At 39.4% G+C, this 22,771-nt stretch overlaps 1 protein-coding gene across 1 annotated transcript; it reads left to right on the plus strand.

The window, feature by feature from the left end:
• The first annotated feature begins 808 nt into the window (after window positions 1-808).
• Window positions 809-18,604, plus strand: si:ch211-166e11.5 (sterile alpha motif domain-containing protein 3). Its single transcript, XM_034161529.1, has 5 exons — window positions 809-813; window positions 15,428-16,482; window positions 16,576-16,731; window positions 17,800-17,892; window positions 18,239-18,604. Exons 2-5 carry the CDS (start codon window positions 15,436-15,438, stop codon window positions 18,503-18,505), a joined length of 1,563 nt encoding a protein of 520 aa, XP_034017420.1. The 5' UTR covers window positions 809-813; window positions 15,428-15,435; the 3' UTR covers window positions 18,506-18,604.
• The last annotated feature ends 4,167 nt before the right edge of the window (window positions 18,605-22,771 follow it).

A 22,771-nucleotide genomic window follows, 5' to 3' on the forward strand; every position in this document is an offset into this window, starting at 1 on the left:
TGAAAATAAAACACTCTTTAATTTCTCTCATCTGCATCTTAAAAATATTAAAATAAGAAGAACGCTACAGTATGTGTAAGAAAACCTGGTGTGTTGTTTCCATAAGTGAAAAGCTGATACATACAGAGAAAAATAACCATGACATAATTAACAATGTTGAAATATATACAATGGTTTCAACAGTTTAGTTGTTCTAAGGAGAGCAGGAGAACTACAGACTTTCACAACAAAGAACAGCCTTGCACGGTAAAGTGTTCACAGCCTGGAAACACTGGAAACACTGGAAACTGGTTTATTGTAAAAGCACTTTGAGCATCTGATATAGATGGAAAAGCGCTATATAAATGCAGTCCATTTACCATTTACCATCAGATGACAAAGTAAAACCTCTTAAATCATTCTAAAGTCAGTTTTAAGCAGAAATGAGGCGAAAATCTTTGAATCGCTACTGATGCTCTGAAATGACATAGGCACAGCAACAGCATGTCAGACTCAGACGTGCGGCTGTGGCGCTCTAATCAGTCCCCTGTCTTTTATTATGAAATAATGCTGAATTTTTGCAGAAATTATTGTTGTACAAAAGCTTCAGTTATCTGTCGCTGAGATAGATGATGATTGAAGTGCAGTTTGAAGCGGAGACGAGATGATAATCGGTGAATCACTGTCGACGTGCCGGTGCAGGGTGGGCCGATTTTTAGGGGGGGACCATTCGGTCGGTGACAGTGACTCGCTGGATAGAAAAGCGGAAATTTAATGCTTTTTCCACCTTAAATCCGTACATAACGAGAAATCCTCCCCAATGTTGGCAGCGAGGTGGGTTAAGGTTGTTGATTGCTGTAAATAGATAGATGGAAGACCTTTCATGATGTCACGGATCACCCCGACTTCGGATTTCATCCAATGTGTTATCGTCGATTCACCAACATAAAGTCACTAAGGTACATTAGGAGGAACTTTTCATAAAATTTTTGGGCTCATTGTCAGTGGCGGCGCCAGGAAATTTTTGTTGGGAGAGCTGGGGTAAAAGATGGAGGGGCTCCACAAAATGTCGTCAAAATGAACAATATATAGTAAATTGCTTTATAAATACCAAGGTGTACATTTTAGTCACCCGTGCTCCTCTAAAATGTGGTATCAATGCACACATACACATCACTTAGAATGATTGCAAGTTCAGTAAAGTTGCACATAGGTATACAAACTGAATTCATTGAAATGGTGCTCAAGACAATGCATGGAATCAACCTTACACAGATTGTCTATATCAAAGACTTATTGCCAATTTAACACTGAGGTCATAACCATTCGATAAAAGTAAGTAAAAGATATAGCCCGAGAAACTTAGTTGTAAACAACATACAAAAAAGTGATTCTTTATGAAGTTTGTATGCAATCTAGCCCAAATATCCTTTGATTTGTACATTTGCTTTGTGATCCACAAACACAAATTTCTGATTTGTAACTTGTGTGTGGGTTTTTACAAATAAATGTTTATTTGCAAAACTGAAAATTCTGTTTGTGAAGGGTGATTCAGCATTGGTGGATCACCGAACACACACATTCATCACTTTGCTCAGTTACACAATATTGAGACATTCTCAGCGCAAAACTGCAGTTGAGATCCACAAATATGTCAGTTGCTATTCACATTATTGGCAGAATTATTGGGGGGGTGGCTGAGGGAGGACTTGGCTCATTACTGGGGGAGGGGCTTAAGCACCCCCAAGCCCCCCCGGCACCGCCACTGCTCATTGTTGATGGAGTAGTTGTTAGGCCTTGTTTACCTGTTTAAAGGATTCTTCCTTTACATGAATGCTTGTGGTCACTGTACAGAGCAGAGAACATACATTCATGTACATTTGGCATGTTTTTATTTGAACACATTTGTACCCAGTAATTAAATCTGATCCTCCTCAGGTTGAAAAGAGCCAAACAATCAAGATGTTGCTCCATTGAATGAACCACCACAAAAAAAAAAAAAAACCCACACTTCTTAAGAAGTGGCAGCACCAGTCTGGTTCAGAAGTCAACTATTTTGCCAGCAACCTGTATCATATGCAGTAAAGTGTATAACCACCAGTGTTTGTTACAGTTCATGAATTCCATGTATTCCCTGAGTTTGTCTTGACCAGAGTTAGACCCAGTGCCAACACTGAGCCTGTTACCTTATTAAAATTAAATATGTTTGAAGCTGGGCAGCACGGTGGCTTAGTGGTTAGCACTGTTGCCTTGCAGCGAGAAGGTTGTGGGTTCTCCCCGTGTTTGCGTGGGTTTCTTCTGGGTGCTCCGGTTTCCTCCCACATGCAAAGACATGCGGGTTAGGTGGATTGGGTTCTTTAAAATTGTCCGTAGGTATGTGTGTGGGTGTGTCTGTGATTGTTTGTCTATTTGTGACCCTGCGACAGACTTGCGTCCTGTCCTGGGTGTACCCCGCCTCGCGCTCTATGACTGCTGGGATAGGCTCCAGCCCCCCGCGACCCTTAATTGGACTGAGCGGTAGAAGATGGATGGATGGATAGATGGATGTTTGAAGCTTATGTGTAAAATCAAAACACTCTACAAGCTTGCATTTCTAATGTCTGCACATTGTGCGAAGAAAACCTTTCAACTGCAACAAAATTGGCTTGATATGTTATTAATGTTTGTAGGTTGATACATGAATGAACATAATAGGCACAAATATTTTGCATCTGCCAATTTCTCAACATTATCACTTCTCTTTGTATTTTTTCAAGGATTCTGACATTGAGAGCTATCAGGTTTTAGTTTGCAGGTTTTCTTAAATTCAAAGCAAATTGTTGTTTTTCCACAGCATAAGAGGACATGGTTACAGTCTTTTTGAGAGGATTCAGTTGTGTTGGTGAGCTCCATCTCAACATTATTGTTCTCATTGCAATTAATTTAAATTCCCTTTTGGAAGATCACTTGCAGGGCAGCAACGGATGGACAGTATGCATGGAGACAACTTATTTTAAATTATGTGCTCTACATCTGCCCTACAGACAAGAAAAGCACAGGAAGCTTGATGATGATTGATTGATGATGTTGATTATACAGTAATTATTATTATTGCTTTGGGTGTTTGCTATAACAGCACATAGGAAAACAGGAATTAATGTGAATTGCAATAACATTGATGACATGTAATATATTTTTGAGGGGTATTCTTCTATCAACATGTAAAAAGCAGATATTTTTAACAATATGTAAATGGAGCAACAAAATTCTTGTACTTGTTAGAGTCGAGCATATACATGTAATTGTTATATTATTAGTTATAATTAATGAAATAATTAGGGCAGGTTGATAATATAGCAAAATATAATGCTGACACCGCGCATTACTTATTTCATGCAATAAAAAGCAAATTAATTATTTAAAAAACATACAGTGATTTTCTGAATTTTTTTTTAGAGAGACATCTTCAGACATCTGCGGTGATATTTAGAAGTTTCTACATCAACAGTCTTCACGTTGTTGAAGTTGATGTTGCAAAAACTTAGCTATCATCTGTCTGAATGACTGAAAACCAACTTTAACCTACTGATATGCGATCAACAGACACCATTTCCGATCAAAACAAACTAGCCTTTCTGGATTAAAATCACAACTATTTATTACACATGTTCTCCTAATTGCAATTGAATAGAATGAACAATTGTCATTTTACTTCATTGCTAACACTTAAGGTGTCCTGACACTTGCACAACTTTAATCTGCGCACTTGCACGTACTGTGCCGTGCACGAGAGTAAACTCGTCTCAAACTGTGCTTCGTCAACATGTGCAAAGAAAATTTTGAAATGTTCAAAATTTCCATCACGCATTAATTACGTGAACTTCAAGTGATCATTACGCAATTAAAACAATTAAAAAACACTGCAAGTGATTGTGTCAGTGCACCGCATCACAGCACAGCTCATCTGAGCGATTATAATGAGATATTAAAGCTATCATAAACATACTTTTACAGCTACTCATAAGAAGTTTGAACATGCAACTGTTTTACCAAGCTATTACAATATAACCATGTCAAATAATTACCTTTTTAGACAACTCCAAATACGTTCTCCATCTCCACCTGGAACAGTCCTCTGTGATTCCAGAAATGAATAGAGGCATTTTCAACAGCCAACCTGGAAAGAAAACTATTAATCCGCTACAAAATAATTATTTTATATATGCAGCATCCAGTGGAACAAAGCATGGCGTCCAGCTGGGAACACAGCGGATGAGATTGCCACGACAAAGTGCGTGCAAGTGTGCGGATCAAAGTCATGTAAATGCCTGGTCACCCAAACTTTGTTGATCTTAAGATAGTGATAATTGTGAAAGATCTGATCATATTAGCATTGAAAATGTGAGTCCACACATATCAGTAAAGAAAACCCAACCCAGTCTCATGGATTGTCGTGATTCAGCAGCATGAAATATATATTAATCTATTGGTTCATCATATTGTCACAAAAAGTGTGAAATTTTTGTCATGGGAGCACGAATTCATTCTAATTTATTCCGTGACACTGGCACGTAATTAAAAGTGCAGTGGCGGGGGGGGGTCAGCGGTAGTTGTGGTTAGGGTTAGGGGAAGGAATAGGGTTAGGTTATGGTTAAGGTTAGGGTTGGGGGTAGGAGTAGGGTTAGTAATAGTGAGTTTAAAAAAACCCCAGTCACGAAAATTTGAATCATTTCGTGACGGGAGGACGAAAAAAAAAAACGTGAGACTGGGCTCAGAAAACCATAAACAGGAATTCTTTGCACAGATTTGCACATGTGCCATGGCATTGCACCACACTGCATTGTGGGTAGTAATGACAAAAAAGCAGATATATATACGTTAAACGTTAAAGAAAAGACATCAAATCTCAAAATGGTCATAATTGCTCCCTTAAGATAAATCCCTATTTATTTTCTGTTGATACAGTCACAAAGCTATTAGCTTAGAAACAGGCTAATAGCAGTTAGCACTAAAATAGTTAAGGGTGACTTCTCTGTATTTTGGTCATTCTTTCTATACATCTGTCTTTTTTATATATCATTGTTTCCAGTTTTCTAGTGCTCCCGGTGTGTAGTGAGCGTCTTGTATGGTAGGACCCTCACATCGGGGTGAATGTGAGGTATTATTTTGTAAAGCGCTTTGAGCATCTGATGAGCGTCCATTTACCATTTTCTGTCCCTCATTTATTCCTCTCCTCCAGCAGTCTGTTGTTTCCAACGTCCTGTAAGAAAATGAAAATTTGAATCTGTTCAATTAACCCGTCATCCCGCTGTGTCGTTGCCATCTCTATGTTCTCTGCTTGACTACGTTCCCCAGAATATCCTTTAGCTATCATCAGCACATAGAAGCTAGTTCAACCATACATTATTATCATAATTGTTGTATCAGGTGCTGCTGCTCACCTCCTATTAAAACACTTTTGACAGTAACTGACGCTGTAGCGCACAAAGCTGCTCAGTGTACATCACAGCCTGTGTTTGCCAGATGAAACAGCACCATTAATGAGCACCTCTTCTGCACCTCCCTCGTGAACTGCCAAAAACACACTAAATTCAAGGCAAACAACCAGCTATTGTTGAAATGTCCTTATTTTCCGTGATGCGTGAGTGGCCTCGGAATGCCAGCTTGCTTCTTTGTTTGTTGCCATCATGAGGCGCCATTGGTGTTTCCCTCTTTCACATTTCGCGTCTGACTTAATAGGATGCTGGAGGATAAAAGACAGCAGGCTGAAAGACCTCTAACCAGAAAAAAACATGATCACTCTGGTCTGCTTTGTACATTTAAAAATAATTTTATCTGCCTTGAGCTTTAGCTCCTGCACTGATTTCCTTTCCTCTGTGGTTGAGCCCTCATAGTCCATGAGCCAAGAGTCAATTTTGTCCTAATCAGTACTACTTAAGGGTACAAAACAACACTTACAGTCCAGCCTCAGTGGACCATGGTCTCCATAAAAATGTATGGAGACCAGTCCAGGGTTGTAGCTGTATCGAGGTAGGGGTCAATGTTTAAAAATGCTCCCGTCATATTGAGAAGCATGCCACATTATTTGTTTGGTCATAAACATTTAAAAAAAAAATGTAGTTTTTGTTGTGTACCGCTCAGTTTAAGTCCTAGCGCCCCTGCAGGAAACCTTAGTTACTGCAGTCATAGAATGTTAGAGACACTACAGTCCTCCCCTGTAGACTTTAACTGCACTTTTTTTTATTTTTAGGTTACATGTGCAGTTCTGGCAGCACGGTGGCTTGGTGGGTAGCACTGTTGCCTCACAGCGAGAAGGTCGTGGGTTCAGTTCCCGTGGCCTTTCTGTGTGGAGTTTGCATGTTCTCCCTGTGTGTGCGTGGGTTTCCTCCAGGTGCTCTGGTTTCCTCCCACATCCAAAGACATGTGGGTTAGGTGGATTGGAGTCTTTAAATTGTCCATAGGTGTGTGTGTGTATCTGTGCTTGTTTGTCTGTTTGTGGCCCTGCGACAGACTAGCGTCCTGTCATGGGTGTACCCTGCCTCACGCTCTATGACTGCTGGGATAGGCTCCAGCCCCCCGCGACCCTTATTTGGACTAAGCGGTAGAAGATGAATGAATGAATGTGCAGTTCTTTACACAATCTTAATTACATTTTTTTCACAAATCCAAGCATTATGTAGGACGCACATTTCTTCTTGGATGTTCCACATGCTGTGTAGCCCCGCGATTGTCCACAGCTTGGTCCTTTTCACCAAAACCTGAGGAATGTCTTTCTGATCATTTTGAGGACCGATGTGTATCAGTTCACCTGCAATGATTTCCTGCATCATTCTTTCAATGTCAAAATCAAAAACAAAATGATCATCATTTATAACATCAGGATTCACCTTCTTTCTCTTTTCTTCCAACAACTGAATCACGTGTCGTTTTATGCAATTTCCATTTACCGACACCAGGTGCGTAATCAGACCTAAAACTTGGGTAATTTCACTATTCACCCATTTCTTCCTTCCCCTGTAATTTCGAACCAGGACTGCTTGTCCCACATAAAAACTCCTGAGTTTACCTTTTGCATTGGACTGTTTCTGTACATGTTGATCCTGGATAGTCTGAGAGAAATTTGGTTTTAACAAAGACAACCTGGTGTGGACCTGTCTTTTCAAAAAGAGCTCTGCTGGTGTCTTCCCAATTGTTACATATGACATATTCCTGTAACCAAACACAAAATTTGCAGTTCAGTGTTGCAACGACATACCACCAAGTGTTCTGCTTTTGGCTAAGAGCCTTTTAAATTTTGTACCAGCCTTTCTGCCAAACCATTTGAGGCTGGATAGTAGGATGGAGTTTTGATATGCTTCACAGCATTCAACTTCAGAAATATCTCAAATTCACTTGTAGTGAATGGGGGATTTTCAAGATCCCGCTAGACAGCGCCTATGTGCATGCATGATGACGTCACAACTCTATCCGGTTAGGGAGACACGGTTTCAATCAAGAACTGTCAAGAAAATTTCTCGTGTGTGGTTGGAGTTGTGCGGCAGTAGGAATCGCCTTTTGAATGCTTCAATAACAATGTCAGAAATCAAATAATAGTGAAAAGGTGTTCATTGTGCCCAGAATGTTGGTATTTTGGTCACTGAACTTTCCTAGCAATGAAACCCCGGTCACACGGCACTAACGAAGGACACTGAAGCCACAATGAAATAATAAATCTAGACTTGCATTGACTTTCAGAGACATCATTTAACCATTGTCCAGCTTCGTTCCTGTGTGAATCCAGACAACAGTCAGGATTCCTCATCGTTTGCGTAATTAACGTATCCGTTCCATTTGACTGTCGTCCAACTTTGTCCAATCTCCCAAGTCCAACGTCTTGCATGAACATTGTACACACACAGAAACGGCTGTTTGCATGCCATCTTTGGCTGGAGAGGCTGTGCACTACAGACGGCTGTTTGCACGTGTGCAAAGCTGTCTGTGGTACAAAGCCGTTTGTGTGTGTGTACAATGTTCATGCAACATGTCTGACTTGGGAGGTTGGATGAAGTTGGATGACAGTCAAACAGAACGCTGACGGTACGGGAACTATGTAAACGATGAGGAAATGTCAAGACAGAAAGCAAAACTGAATACAGACCACTTGAATTTGTCATCAGGATTCGCACATGAATGAAGCTGGATGACAGTTAAATGATGTCTCCGAAAGTCAGCGTACGGTAAGTCCAGATTTCTTGTTTCATTTTGGCTTCAGTGTCCTTCGTTAATGCCGTGTGTCCGGGGCTTTAGATTGATATTCACACCACTACAGCTTTCCTTCTCATTCCTGGTGGGTTAACAACAACGACAACAAAATTACTTTCCAATACGTTATGAAATTTGGCTCCAGTGGCCATTTCAGTCCCTGGAAATCTGACAGCTGTGCAGGTGTTATGATGACAAACACGTGAGCGAGAAGCTCACTAACCAGAAGACTTGGTTTCAAGATGGCGGCGCATCTTGAAAATTGTCCCGTGAGGTCCGTTATCAGTTACCACCTCTTTAGGCAACCCATAAGCAGAAAACAAGTTCCTCAAAAACTTTGATTGTCTTACACGTGGTAGTAGTCTGCATATGTAGAATTTCAGGCCATCAGTCATATGCATCCATCACAACAAGAAACATTTGCTTCTTTCCCATGGACCTGATGCCCACTTCCATGTGTGTATTGGTGCTGTAGCAGGAACACGACACTGTTGTTTGCAGATGTCACACTGGTTCACTTCTGTCTCAATATCCTGATCTAATGAAAGCCACCACATTAAGCTTCTAGCCAAAGACTTCACTTTAACCACGCCCCAGTGGTTGTCATGTAGCTCTAAAAGTAACCTGTGTTGCAGACTTTCTGGAATTACTACTCTGAATCCCCAAAGAAGGCAATCATCTTCCACAGTCAAATCAATTTTTCATCTTACATACGGCTGAAAAGCCTCATCTGACACATTTTGGACGTTCTGACAAAACACATTGTTTCACCTTTGCCAGTGTGGAATCTCTGTCAGTTTCATGTGCAATCTGCTGAGCAGTTATAGGCAGACTGTCAAGGTAAGAAACTCAAAACACTGGGTTTGACCTTGGAAAATCTTCATCTGCTATTGGCAGTCTGGATAAGGCATCTGCATTTCCATGTTGCTCTGACAGTTTGTACTTGATTTTGTAGGCATATGCAGCTAAAATCAAGGACCATCTCTGCATCCAAGCTGCTGCCAGCGACGGTATTCCTGTGTTTGGACCTAATATTTTTTAACAATGACTTGTAATCAATGATCAAAGTAACCTTACACCCAAACAAATGCTCATTAAATTTCATCACTCCAAAAATGAGCCCTAAAGCTTCTTTTTCAATTTGTGAGTAGCTCTTCTCTGCTTTTGTGAGCATTCTAGAAGCAAAAGCAATTGGGTTTTTTGCTTTCATCTGGCATTTGGTGAGAAATTACTGCACTGACACCTACTGGTGAAGCATCACATGACAATAATGTCAGGCTGGATGGTCAGGAATTGCTGGACACAAATGCAAGGCTCGAACAAACAGCTCTGGTTTTTAGAAGGCTTTACTGAAGTGGAATGCAGAGGTCGGTATACGAGTAGGCAAAAAAAGCAGCAGTACAGAAATCATCAGGCAATAATGTGTGGTCGACGCAACAGGCTGGAGATCAGGTACACACAAAGAGGAGGCAGGACTATGGAACGCAGAAACAGAGCTAGAATGAAGGCACAAGGCACAACAAACTGGCGAAGAATGATGATCAGCAAATCAGGAACAGGTGTGCATCGAAAGCACCAGAACAAGGGTGTGGCCAGAGAGAGGGAAACACCCACTACCAAGAACCAAGAGACAGACAAGAGAGATAGAGACAGACAGATCCAAGCAGAAAAACCTAGCAAGAGAATAAACATGCAAAAACTAATTAAAGATAAAATAACAAACAGACCAGAGAAAAGAAATATAAAAACAGATACCTAGACAAACTCAAACCCTGACAAATAATAGTGGCAGGTACTAGTACACTCTAAAAAATGATTCATGGGGTTAGGTAGTTGAGCTTAAAATCAAGAGCTTTTTCAACATAAAAGAATAAGCTTGTTACACTGACTTATTTTAAAAAGTTGCTAACTTATTTTAAGAAGCTGGTCTAGCTGAAAATATGGGATTAGTTCATTGAGCTTAAAATCAAGAGCTTTTTCAACATAAAAGAACAAGCTTGTTACATAGACTTACTTTAACAAATTGATAACTTATTTTAAGGAGCTGGTCCAGCTGAAAATATGGAAAACTATTAACTTAAATATGTATACATTGCCAACAAATTTTGTCTGGCTAAAGGCCAGACAAAATCAGCTCCACTTCCTTCATTGTCTAAGCTGAATCAGGGACTGACATTTTGCTACATACTGAGTCTTCCTGTCAGTTCGTGGCTCTTTGCCCTAAACAAAGCCGGTGAACATAGGCAGCTGGCAGATGATAAATAATTGAAAAATATAAAATTTAAATAAACGTAAAATATGTAAGTCAAAAGAAACAAAGGTTAACCTAAATGTTTTAGGGCTGAGTTTATGTAACATTTTCAAATCATGTTTAAATAGGTTATTGTCTGTGAGGTTGTTTTTGAAGACGTTCGAGTTTGCAGCAAGTGAAATAATGTACGACCGACCACATTAAACAGCCTGTTTCAAAACAAAAACACCGTTCATGTTCTTAGTATTATGAGCTTTTATTTTGAAAAACTGAGGCTGTTCTGTCATAGAGGTAGCTTGAGCAAACATTACAGGCATCTCCGAATTATCCAAACCAAACATTTCTCTGCAGCATTTCCTGGATGAAGTTTACACATATTGGAAAGCTACAGCGTCACATTCTCGCTAAAACTTGATAAAGTGATATATTCAACAGCTTTCAGAGGATGTTCTACTCTTGCTTCTGTTTTTGACCTGCTATCAAGTACAGAGACTGTGGCTGTTATTAAAAAAATCAGAAGGAAAAAGAAAAAATTCTAGAGTGTCACTGGGTAAGTAACTGTTTTTTCTTTATTTTGTTCATAACCGCTACTAACTGTATTAACAAATAGTGCAAGAATTTGTTTTAAAGAAAAGGATTCGTCACACGATTTTGAACTTTGCTTTTGCCCGCGCTCTCTGTTGAAGAGTCGTCCCTCGACCGTTTATTTCTAATTAGGTGACTGTCAGACTTGGACATTTTCTGCTGCAAGGTTCATGTTTTTTACTGTGGCTGCCGAACAAATTAATTTAGTATTATACGTTAGTTGTACCACTGCCACCGCAAAGGTAAGAGAGATATTAAGTGTTTTATTTTGTCCAAGTTTAAAGTTTGGTGAAGGTTTTGCTAGCTACAGGTGCATGGTGATAGATCGATTGTCTGTCGCAACTAAACTTGTTACAAATTATTTTAGGAGAGAAATTTCTGTTTCAACTTTATACGTGTTGGTCTGTGTCTATGTGCAATATGTTAAGGCACTGACATTATTTGTAGAAATGCCATAGAAAAGGTTTCCTTTTAGTGAGGCTGCAGTAGGCCTGCGTATTTTTGTTTTGCCCTTGAGACACGTGGAATTTTCTGAAGTTATGAATCATCAAAATGTATGTGTAGTCACCACAACTTCTGTTTAACACATCCCCTTGTTCTTTTTTTTTTTTATTCAGCTTTTAAGGAAAGAAATTTCAACATATTGAGACAACAATGACAGTCCAAATGTATTTAAAATATTTTATATCCTAAGACAAAGGATCATTTTTGTGCAGTTGGTTGCAAGCAAATTTTTGGTTTTCCCACCTTCAGTTTAGAAACACATCATAGACAAGTTTTTCTAAAAGTGATACTGCATAGGCTGTATGCATTATAGCTGTGGATCTCTAAACATTTCAAGCAGTTTAAACAGAGCTTTGCTTAGTTTTAAACATGAATTGGTCCTGTAAAATCTGCAAATTTGAAGTGTCAAGAAGAACTGATCTTTTAAAGCATTACAGGCTTAGACATGGACATGGTGGAGAATTTCTCCCTTGCCTCTATTGGGAGTGTTGTTGCTCATTTAAAACATGGGGCAGCCTCAGAACCCATCTGTCAAGAAGCCATTCAGCCCGTGAGACAGGGACACACAGAGAACTTCTGTCTTTTAAATGTTTATGTTGCTCTTCAAACACCATCTCAACAGATAAAGAATACTTTGAACACATTGGCCTGTCATTTAAAAAAACAGGAAACCGTGTCTTGTGTTTTTGAAAATTGCTCTTTCAAAACAAACATTTATGGAACATTTGCCTCTCATAGGAGCCGGAAACACACTCATCATTCCCTGGATGACTTCAAGCCTGATCTCTTACAGAGGTATGTTAATCCTTCAAATACAGGGGATGATACTATTGAGGAGGATATGGAGGGTATAGTGAGTGAAGCTCCTGAAGATGAAGAAATGAGAGAATTGCCTAACTTAATTGAAAACAAATTAGCCCACTTGCTGCTGAAAATGGAAAGCATATTCAATGTCCCACAAAGGTGTATTGATGAGTTAGTGGAAGAACTGCACTTTATTACTTCATCAGCTTCAGGTCCTATTTTAAAAGATATTTTACAGTCATGCTTAAAGAAGCATAATTGTGAGGTTGATGATTTGATCATCTCAGAGATGGTGACAGAGCTATGCAAGTCTAACCCAATTACATTAGCTCTAGGACAGAATGCTCCTCTTTCCACTTCCTACAAAAGAAGAGAGTATTTCAAGGAGCATTTTTCCATGGTGGAACCTATTGAGTATCTTCTCAGTGCTAGGGAGAAGAAAAGTTTCCAATATATACCCATTTTGAAGTCTTTACATGATGTTTTGAAGAAAAAAGATCCAGGATTTGCTCAGACATAGCACTGAAACAGACAGCAGGTCTGACGCTCAATATAAATCATTTCATGATGGCATACATTTTAAAAACAATACATTGCTCTCAGAAAACAATCCAGCCATTTCTCTCATTCTGTATGTGGATGATTTTGAAGTGTGTAATCCACTTGGCACATCAAGAAAAAAACACAAAATTACTGCTGTATATTGGGTTTTAGCTAATGTGCCACCATTGCTCAGGTCCTCGCTGACATCAATCTACCTTGCCATTCTCTGCAAGGCTGATGATGTTAAAAAGTTTGGCTATAGTGCTGTGTTAGAACCACTGTTAAAGGACATTGCCAGCCTAGAAGAAGAAGGACTTTACATTCCTTCACTAGGTCTACGAGTCAAAGGTACTGTATTTTGTGTTGTTGCAGATAACCTTGGAGCCCACTGTATTGGAGGGTTTGTGGAGAGCTTCTCAAGTACACATGTCTGCAGGTTCTGTCTTGGAGAAAGATCCCAATTCCAAGTGAGTGAAGTTAAGACAGGAGCATTTTGTCCTCGGACAACACAAGAGCACAGGGTGCATGTTCAGACAGTGCGGAGAGATACAAGTGCATCTCATTGTTATGGAGTAAAGGGACAGTGCCCACTGACTGCTAAACTAAAATATTTCAATGTTTTATCTGGCTACCCACCTGATTTGCTTCATGATCTCTTTGAAGGTATTGTTCCCTTAGAGTTAGCACTATGTCTAAATGCCTTAATCAAAAGGAAATATTTCACACTGGATGAATTAAATAAACTAATCAAAGAGTTCCCATATAGATGGGCAGATAGAACGGATGCACCACAACCAGTTCCACTGACCTTTGCTGCAAGAAAAACTGTTGGTGGGAATGCCCATGAAAACTGGGCTTTGCTTCGCCTCCTTCCCCTGATAGTAGGAGAAAGAATCCCTGAGAATGAACCAGCTTGGCTGATCCTTCTGAACCTTAAGGACATAGTTGAACTTGTCCTTTCTCCTGTTCATACAGATCTCACTATTTCTTTCCTTGACAGCAAGATTTCAGAGCATCGTCACAGATTCCTGGAGGTTTTCCCTCAGGAAAGACTCATTCAAAAGCATCATTTTCTTGAACACTACCCACATCTGATAAAGGCTTTTGGTCCACTTGTGTCTTTGTGGACTATGCGCTTTGAAGCTAAGCACAGCTTTTTTAAGCGTGCGGTCAGGCATACTCTTTGCTTCCGAAACATTCTGTTGTCTCTTGCACTGAAGCATCAGCTAATGATCGCATACCATCTACATGGCAGTAAAACTGTTCAACCTCTACAGGTAGCAAAATTGTCAACAGTGGATTTGACTGTGCTGAGGGAAGACATTAAGAAAGCAGTTGAATCAAAATTTCCTGGAGAATCATTTGTTCACATGGCAAACACAGTTTGCTACAATGGCACCAGTTACTCCACTGGCATGATCTTGGCACATGGTTCAACAGGTGGTCTGCCAGATTTTGTAGAACTGATACAGCTTGTTGTTGTAAATGGGAAGGTTGGCTTCATTGTGAAATGTTTAAATTCATGGTATATTGAGCATCTTAGAAGCTATGAGCTTGAAAACACAAGAAGTGTCAAACTCATTGAACCTAGTGAGTTGTTTGACATCTTCCCCATGGCAGCATACAGTGTTGCAGGGAAGCTCATGGTGACCCAGAAGTGCTACATTTTTGTACCATAGACGGGAACGGGGTCAGTATACCTTGTCATTTGTTTGAGTTTATAGATGAGACCTCAAAAATTGCATCATCCTTCCCTGTATATGGGGTTACTGTCTAATTCCGCAAAAAAAGTTGCTGTTTTTTTTTTTGTTTTTTTAAAGAATGTGCTTGCCCCACACTTGTGCACAAATGATAAGTTTCATTTGCAGGTGTAGTGAGTGACATTATACAACTCCGATGTGTGTATTCCAATATTTTTTCAAAGTGTGATATTGTTCAGTCTATAATCAAACATTAGGCAATACTAGTGTCTCAATTTACCAGAAGCATGGTATGGCTTTTAAACCCAGACCACATTAATTCTAGCTGAGAAGGAGAGGATGTTAGGCTCTTGATTACTCTGCCAAGATGGAGATGTAAAAACGTCATCTGGAGTAGTACTTGTAAATATGAGGTCCATAATACTTAGATGGACAACAAGATGGTAGTCTTTGTAGTTTTATTTTCATTACATTATTCTTCAGGGCAAAATGTCAAAGCTTTCTTCCACCCCTTGTTGTTTGCCTTATTATTTAGTCAAAGTATAAGCAATCATATAGGATTTTTGTTTTGTTTTTGTTTTAGGGTCTATAGAAGTATACTTATGGACACAAAATTAAGACTTGGTGTGAAGTTTCATGATAACAAAATGTCACAGTGTAATGTAATGTTATCCAGTACCCCTCAGCATACTAGTTTATATGATAAATGTAATGACAAGTCTAAGCTTTTATTTATCTGGAGTAACTTTTGTTGGTCATATTCTTCTCCCATACTGAATGATTATGGGATGCGTATGAATGTATTCTGTAATCCAAACTGATATAATGTTTTCTCTTATAGATACCCTGATGTCTCCTCAAGCCAAACTTCGCATCATTCTTCAGGACCATGAAATTCGCAAACTGGACTTACCCCATGGAATCCCTGATACTGTGGATGAACTTGAGTCTATTGTGAGAGAGAAATTTGCACTTGATGGGAACTTTACCTTGCATTATAAGGATGCTGACTTTGGAGAGGAATATTTTTCTCTTACCTCAATAAGTGACATCAAGGACAAGGATACCATTAAGGTGGTTCCCATTGTTGAGGCTCCTACTGTTACTCTAACCTTTTCTGATGTTGACAGTTCCTTTGAGAGTACATCAGTAACCTCACTTCCTAATTCAGAGATCTCTGTCCATCCTGCTAGCAGCGCCTGCTCTTCTGGATCACAAGACACACTGATTCTTTCATCACCTGAACATGTAACTCGACGTACACAGCGTTGGCCCACTGAATTTCCAGTACCTAATTTTGCATATGACACGGAGCTTGTGCTGGCCTCAGGAAATGAAAATTTCAAGAACGATGGAATTCAGCTCAACTTTGCCACAATCCTTACAGACATCCTTGAGAAACTGGCTGAAAGCATCTTTCTGTATGTTGCCTACCCCACAAGTGTGCAGTTAGCCGATGTTGCTGAGGCACTAATTCAGAAACATCCTTGCCTTAAAGAACCAGGGTCATATAATGGATGCTACGCATGGCAACAAAGATTGAAATATAAAATGGCCAGCTATAGATCTAAATTGAGAGGGCTTGGATGTCCTGAGCTTGACGTGAACTCTCTCAAAAAGAAGCGAGCACATGAGAAAGCACCCGCAAAGAATATCAAAAAGCCAAAAAGGGCAGAGGTGAACTATTTACCTCCTCACCCACAAGGAGAATCGGAAGGAACTTTGGAAAATGTAAGATTGGAGCTCCTTGATGAAGTAAAGAAGAGGAGCAACTGCCTGGTCATCAGTGACAAAATGGCAAAGACATTCTCCATTCGCAGGCAGGAAGTTGTCATTCAAGCACCATCAATCAGTGACTTGAGAGACCGATGGCCTGGTCTTTTCGATGCAACTCAGGTTAAAATTGTTTCATAAAATGGTTTACAGTATGTGCCATGTCAGTCAATTTTCTACATTAACAAATTGTCTATTTATTTGTGTTTTATATAGATAAATGAAGAATTCAGAAGGCTCACCACTGTTGGCCTTGAGACAACATTCATGGCAAAACTGGACCAGTATACCCCGAAAATAATGACACTGGTGTCCTCAAGAAGAGGAGCTGCAAAAATGAAGATTCAGCACATAAAGAAAATGCTGCTAGAGGTATAAATTAATGTAACACAGTTCATTTAAAATACATCAAATCACTTGATTTCTTAGGAGGTGTTGATGGGATATTTAAGTAAATATATCATAAATTAAGTCCTTTGCTGATGGCTGTCCGTTCCCTGTATGACCGGAGTCTGGTTCGCATTGCCGGCAGTAAGTCGGACCTGTTCCCAGGGCTGCCCTTTGTCACCAGTTCTGTTTATTATTTTTATGGACAGAATTTCTAGGCACAGCCAGGGGGCGGAGGGAGTCCAGTTTGGCAGCTTCAGGATCTCATCTCTGCTGTTTGTGGATAATGTGGTTCTGTTGGCTTCGTTGAACCAGGACCTTCAGCGTGCACTGGGGCAGTTTGCAGCCAAGTGTGGGGCGACCAGGATGAAAATCAGCACCTCCAAATCTGAGGCCATGGTTCAACGAGATCACAGATACAAGTGGCCGAGATGAGTTACTTTCACAGGGTGACTGGGCTCCTCACCCTATCTCGAAGGGAGTGCCCAGCCACCCTGCGAAAGAAACTCATCTCGGCCGGTAAATCGAGAGCTTCACCTTCCTGCTCAGCTCCCTCTTCACCACAACGGTCCGATACTGCGACCGCATCACTGCAGACGCTGCACCGATCCGTCTGTCAATTGTCTCGGGCATCTTTTCCGGATGCCCCCTGGACGCCTTCCTGGGAAGGCGTTCCATGCACCTCCCTTCGGGGGGAGGCCCCGGGGAAGACCTAGGATGTGCTGGAGAGACTACGTCTCTCGGCTGGCCTGGGAACGCCTTGGTGTTCCCCCGGAAGGGCTGGAGAAATGTGTGCGGATCGGGAAGTCTGGGCTACTCTGCTCAGACTGCTGCCCTCACGACCTGGCCCCGGATAAGCGGAAGAAAATGGATGGATGGATCATAAATTAATACATAATAGTTGTCTTTCAAAATGTCTTCATAGTTATTCATTCAACACTTCCAACACAAAAAGTAAATACAATGATGAATAAATATAGTTTTTGGTTTGCACATTATTTCTTTTTAAAGATAGATTTATTTATTTTTTTATTTAATTTTCTTGTATTACAGGAACCATCTGTAGAAAGGAGGAGAGAAGCTGCAATCCGTAGCTTAATTGTGTACCTGAGAGAACAGGAACAGGATCTCTTCAAAGAACAGTTGGTAGATAAATTCAACACTTGAACGGATAACTTCAGGATTTAGCCTGGGCTGTATTTAGGGATGGCAAACAGTGCACCTGAATGATAGGAAAGAAAATCAGGATGATCAGTGATATATTCAGTAAGTTTCGTTATTGCCCTAAAGTGAAAGTAAGTTTGAACAAGCCTTTGTGAGCAGTGTTTGTGTCAAAAAGTATGCCATTAAAATGGTTTGTTTTGCTTCTCAGTGGCCATCCCCAAAGCCCAGGTTTAATCCTGAAGTTGAGACATACTGTACATTCTTGTTTTTACATATGACCAAAAAAAAAAAAAAAAAACTGACATTGATTCTGACCTACTTATGCCAGGATGGTGATGAAGTCGTGAAGATTGTTGTGAGCAGAGAGTCATCTGAACCAGCCAATGCAACAGTGGTGATTGAGGGAGAAGTCCTGGATGGCCTGACTGTCCCAAGAGCATGTGCCTTGCTCATGGGACTTATGTATGCACTCAACCTGTGCTATCCAAAAGAACTAAAAAGCACTTTTGAGGCATTTCAAAAGATATTCCTTGAGCTGGATGCTCTGAGAGCTAGTCCCAAGGTAATGTCTCTTAAAAGTAAACTGCTGTACTAAAAATTAGGCTGCACTCTATTTCTGTAAATGTTGGACTGTTATATTTATGTTCGTTCTTGGTACAACATACAGCACCTGTATTTGCCAGTGGGTTATTGATTAACACACACAGCTAAAACAAATGCAGTTACATGCAACAATAATTTAATTTAATGATAATTTTGAACATTTTTTATTTTTTGTACTTTTGAGGAGTTATCAATATTTAGACCTCCACTAAAATACATATAGTGGGGCAAAAAAGTATTCAGTCAATCACCAATTGCGCAAGTTCTCCCACTTAAAAAGATGAGAGAGGCCTGTAATTTGCATCATAGGTTCTCCTCAACGAGAGACAGAACGAGAAAAAAAATCCAGAAGATCACATTGTCTGATTGAACAGAAAGTTATGGATCAAATACACAGGTTTTCACTCAAAATTTCACGATATATGGCCCCATTCATTCTTTCCTTTACACGGATCACTTGGGGACACCAAGTGAATGACGCAGTGCCAGACATGTCCCCCAGTACATGTCCAGGCCCGTCTGATGTTTGCTAGAGAACATTAGGATGATCCAGAAGAGGATTGGGAGAATGTCATATGGTCAGATGAAACCACAATAGAACTTTTTGTTAAAAATAATTTGTTGTGTTTGGAGGAGAAAGAATGCTGGGTTGCATCCATAGAACACCATACCTACTGTGAAGCATGGGGGTGGAAACATCATGCTTTGGGGCTGTTTTTCTGCAAAGGGACCAGGACGACTGATCTATATAAAGGAAAGAATGAATTGGGCCATGTATCATGAAGTTTTGAGTCCATAACTTTCTTTTATGCACCAAATGCTTATTTTCAGCATAATTTACAAATAAATTCTTTAAAAATCAGACAATGTGATTTTCTGTATATTTTATTTTCCCCCTCATTGTGTATCTCATAGTTGAGAACCTATGATGAAAATTACAGGTCTTTCATCTTTTTAAGTAGGACAACTTGCACAATTGGCGACTGAATAAATACTCTTTTGCCTCACTGTAGAAAAGACTAAACAGTATGTAACTACAATGCATTATAGTTTTACAACAAGCACAAACTACAATCTAGGAAGCATCAAAGCCGAATCAACACGTCTCTGAAGCCATTTCAGCAAAAACTTACTACCAAAAGGATTAAGAAAAAACTGCATCAATTTTAGCTGTGTTCTTTTTTTGGAATTTGTGTTCAATATTCTTCACTGAGAACAAGTATTGCCATGATGTATTTTTTCCAAACACCAGCAACATTCTTTTATGCATTGTTATTTTTACTTGTTCTTTAATATGCAGAGAGTGAGTAATTTAATTTAGTTCAGGAGAGCAGTCATCCAAATCTCAATAATTTGAATTTGTGTGTGTGTGTGTTTCATAGCAAACAAGAGTTTGCTGTGCATTTATAGATCTTCCACGTTTATTTGATGGAAAACAGTGGGACAAGTTGGCTTTTTCTTTTTTTTTTTTTCTCTTTTTTTTTGATAATAAACAAGTTTGACCATTAAACTGACTGAATTGTATTAATGTTTATAAAATCAATGGTATTGATATGAAATTGAGGGGAAAATTGATATTTGTGATGATAAATGCTAAACAAATGAGCTAGAATAGCTTCAATTAAGTAAATTGACAACTTAATTTACTAATTTAATTTAAAACCATTTTATTAAAATGAAGTTGGTTCACCTTAATTTGTCATGACCATTTTATTAAATTTAAGTTGGTTCACCTTAATTTAACATTAACCATTTTATTGAATTTAAGTTGGTTCACCTTAATTTAACATTAACCATTTTATTGAATTTAAGTTGGTTATCCTTAAATAACTGTTTTTCTAAAATTAAAATTCTTGTTGGATTTACTGAAAGATTTTAGTTGGAATTTCGTAAAATGATCAATGCAAATTGTTACCTTAATTGAATTAAGCTGAACCATTATATTAGAGTGTACTTAGAGTATTTAGAGTGTACTATTTTGGTACTAGTACTTTGTTTGAGACCAACTGCTTTTTCACTTCCTCAAAAGCCTTTTTACATGATTCTGTCCACTCCCACTTAGCATCTTTATGTAACAACCCAGTCAGTGGTGCAATCAATGTTGAGAAATTTGATGTGAACATTCCATAGTAAGTCAAGAGAGAGAAATGATCTAAACGCAGTCACATTATTTGGGCTCACGGTTTTTGCAATCACCTCACATTTCTCTTGCATGGGATGATTTCCGTCTGCATCAATCGTGCCCTAAATACGTTGAAAGAAAGCGAATTTATCTTTGTTTACTCGCAGATTATGAATTTGCAGCCTTTTTAGAACTTCCAAGTTTTTCATGTGTTCTCTGTTCTGTCCAGTGATCAAAAGGTCATCTATGACAAGCTGGGCGGGTGCCAGGCACACAAAGAGGGAGGACCCTCTATGCAGACTCCCAGACCAAGTTTAACAGAAGTCATCATCTTTAATTCGGGCTCAAGTTCGGTACACAGGCTGTCAGTCAGTGAAGCAAAGGTACAAACAGGGCGAGGCAAATATGCAGTCATAATCAAGCAGAGGTTCGTGGCACGAGTAAACACAGTATTCAGGGATGAGGCAGAAGGCGTAGTCAAAAATACAGAGCAGATTTCACGACAAACACGGCAAGGCAAAACAGGAGAAGAAACAAGAGCTAGCATGTGTACGAACGACGACAAACTGGCGGGGAAATGGTGGCTGGGAGGTGGTTAAATAGGACGGGAGTTAACAAGGTGCATGTGAGGAACAATCTAGAAAAGGGGGTGTGGTTAGTGAACAGTGAAGATTACACTGTGCAAGATGGGGAGGAAGAGTGCACAAAGTGAAGTGATGTAGGATACAGAGATGCGTGAGCAGGTGCCAAGAGTGAGAGTGAAAGAAAACACAGAGCAGACAGAAACAAAGAAAGACAAAGACATGAGGCAGGTGCAGAGATGTGAAGTGAGAACATAATCGGATGGGTATGATGGAAAACAGGGAACTATGAACCGAGCTAACCCAGAATATAATATAACTATGATGAGAACTAGAAGCAGGCATGAACATGAGAGCAAAAGAAACTACATGAGAAAATAGAGATAAATACTAAAACTAAATTAAACAGAAACTGACTTAAGAAAACAAGGCAGTAAAACAAACCATAAGAAAAGCAGTGACTAAACAATAACAGAAAACAAATCCTGACATTACAGCACAACACATATTACAAATGTGGGGAACTAGATAAGCAAGTGATAAATTAATGAACAAAAAATGAAAACACAACTGACTAAAGAAAACGAGAACAAAATTAAAGTAAATAGTAACAAAGAAAACAAAATGACAATGTAAAACATAACAGAGAATAAACCAAGATTAAAATAAACTACTAATAAAGTATCAAAAGTAACAGTGTAAAACATAACTGAGAATAAACCAAGATGAAAATAGCTTCTGGGGAAAACCTGGTCTTGTTAGGAGAGACGGCATCCATCTCACTCTGGATGGAGCAGCTCTCATCTCTAGAAATCTGGCCAATTTTATTAAACCCTCCAAATCGTGACTATCCAGGGTTGGGACCAGGAAGCAGAGTTGTAGTCTTACACACCTCTCTGCAGGTTCTCTCCCCCTGCCATTCCCCCAATACCCCATCCCCGTAGAGACGGTGCCTGCTCCCAGACCACCAATAACCAGCAAAAATCTATTTAAGCATAAAAATTCAAAAAGAAAAAATAATATAGCACCTTCAGCTGCACCGCAGACAAAAACAGTTAAATGTGGTCTATTAAACATTAGGTCTCTCTCTTCTAAGTCCCTGTTAGTAAATGATATAAAAATTGATCAACATATTGATTTATTCTGCCTTACAGAAACCTGGTTACAGCAGGATGAATATGTTAGTTTAAATGAGTCAACACCCCCGAGTCACACTAACTGTCCAAATGCTCGAAGCACGGGTCGAGGATTAGCAGCAATCTTCCACTCCAGCTTATTAATTAATCAAAGACCCAGACAGAGCTTTAATTCACTTGAAAGCTTGACTCTTAGTCTTGTCCATCCAAATTGGAAGTCTCAAAAACCAGTTTTATTTGTTATCTATCGTCCACCTGGTCGTTACTGTGAGTTTCTTTGTGATTTTTCAGACCTTTTGTCTGACTTAGTGCTTAGCTCAGATAAGATAATTATAGTGGGTGATTTTAACATTCACATAGATGCTGAGAATGACAGCCTCAACACTGCATTTAATCTATTATTAGACTCAGCTGGCTTC

The sequence above is a fragment of the Thalassophryne amazonica genome, chromosome 20 (genome assembly GCF_902500255.1).
Source record: "Thalassophryne amazonica chromosome 20, fThaAma1.1, whole genome shotgun sequence".
NCBI classification, from domain to species: Eukaryota; Metazoa; Chordata; class Actinopteri; order Batrachoidiformes; family Batrachoididae; genus Thalassophryne; species Thalassophryne amazonica.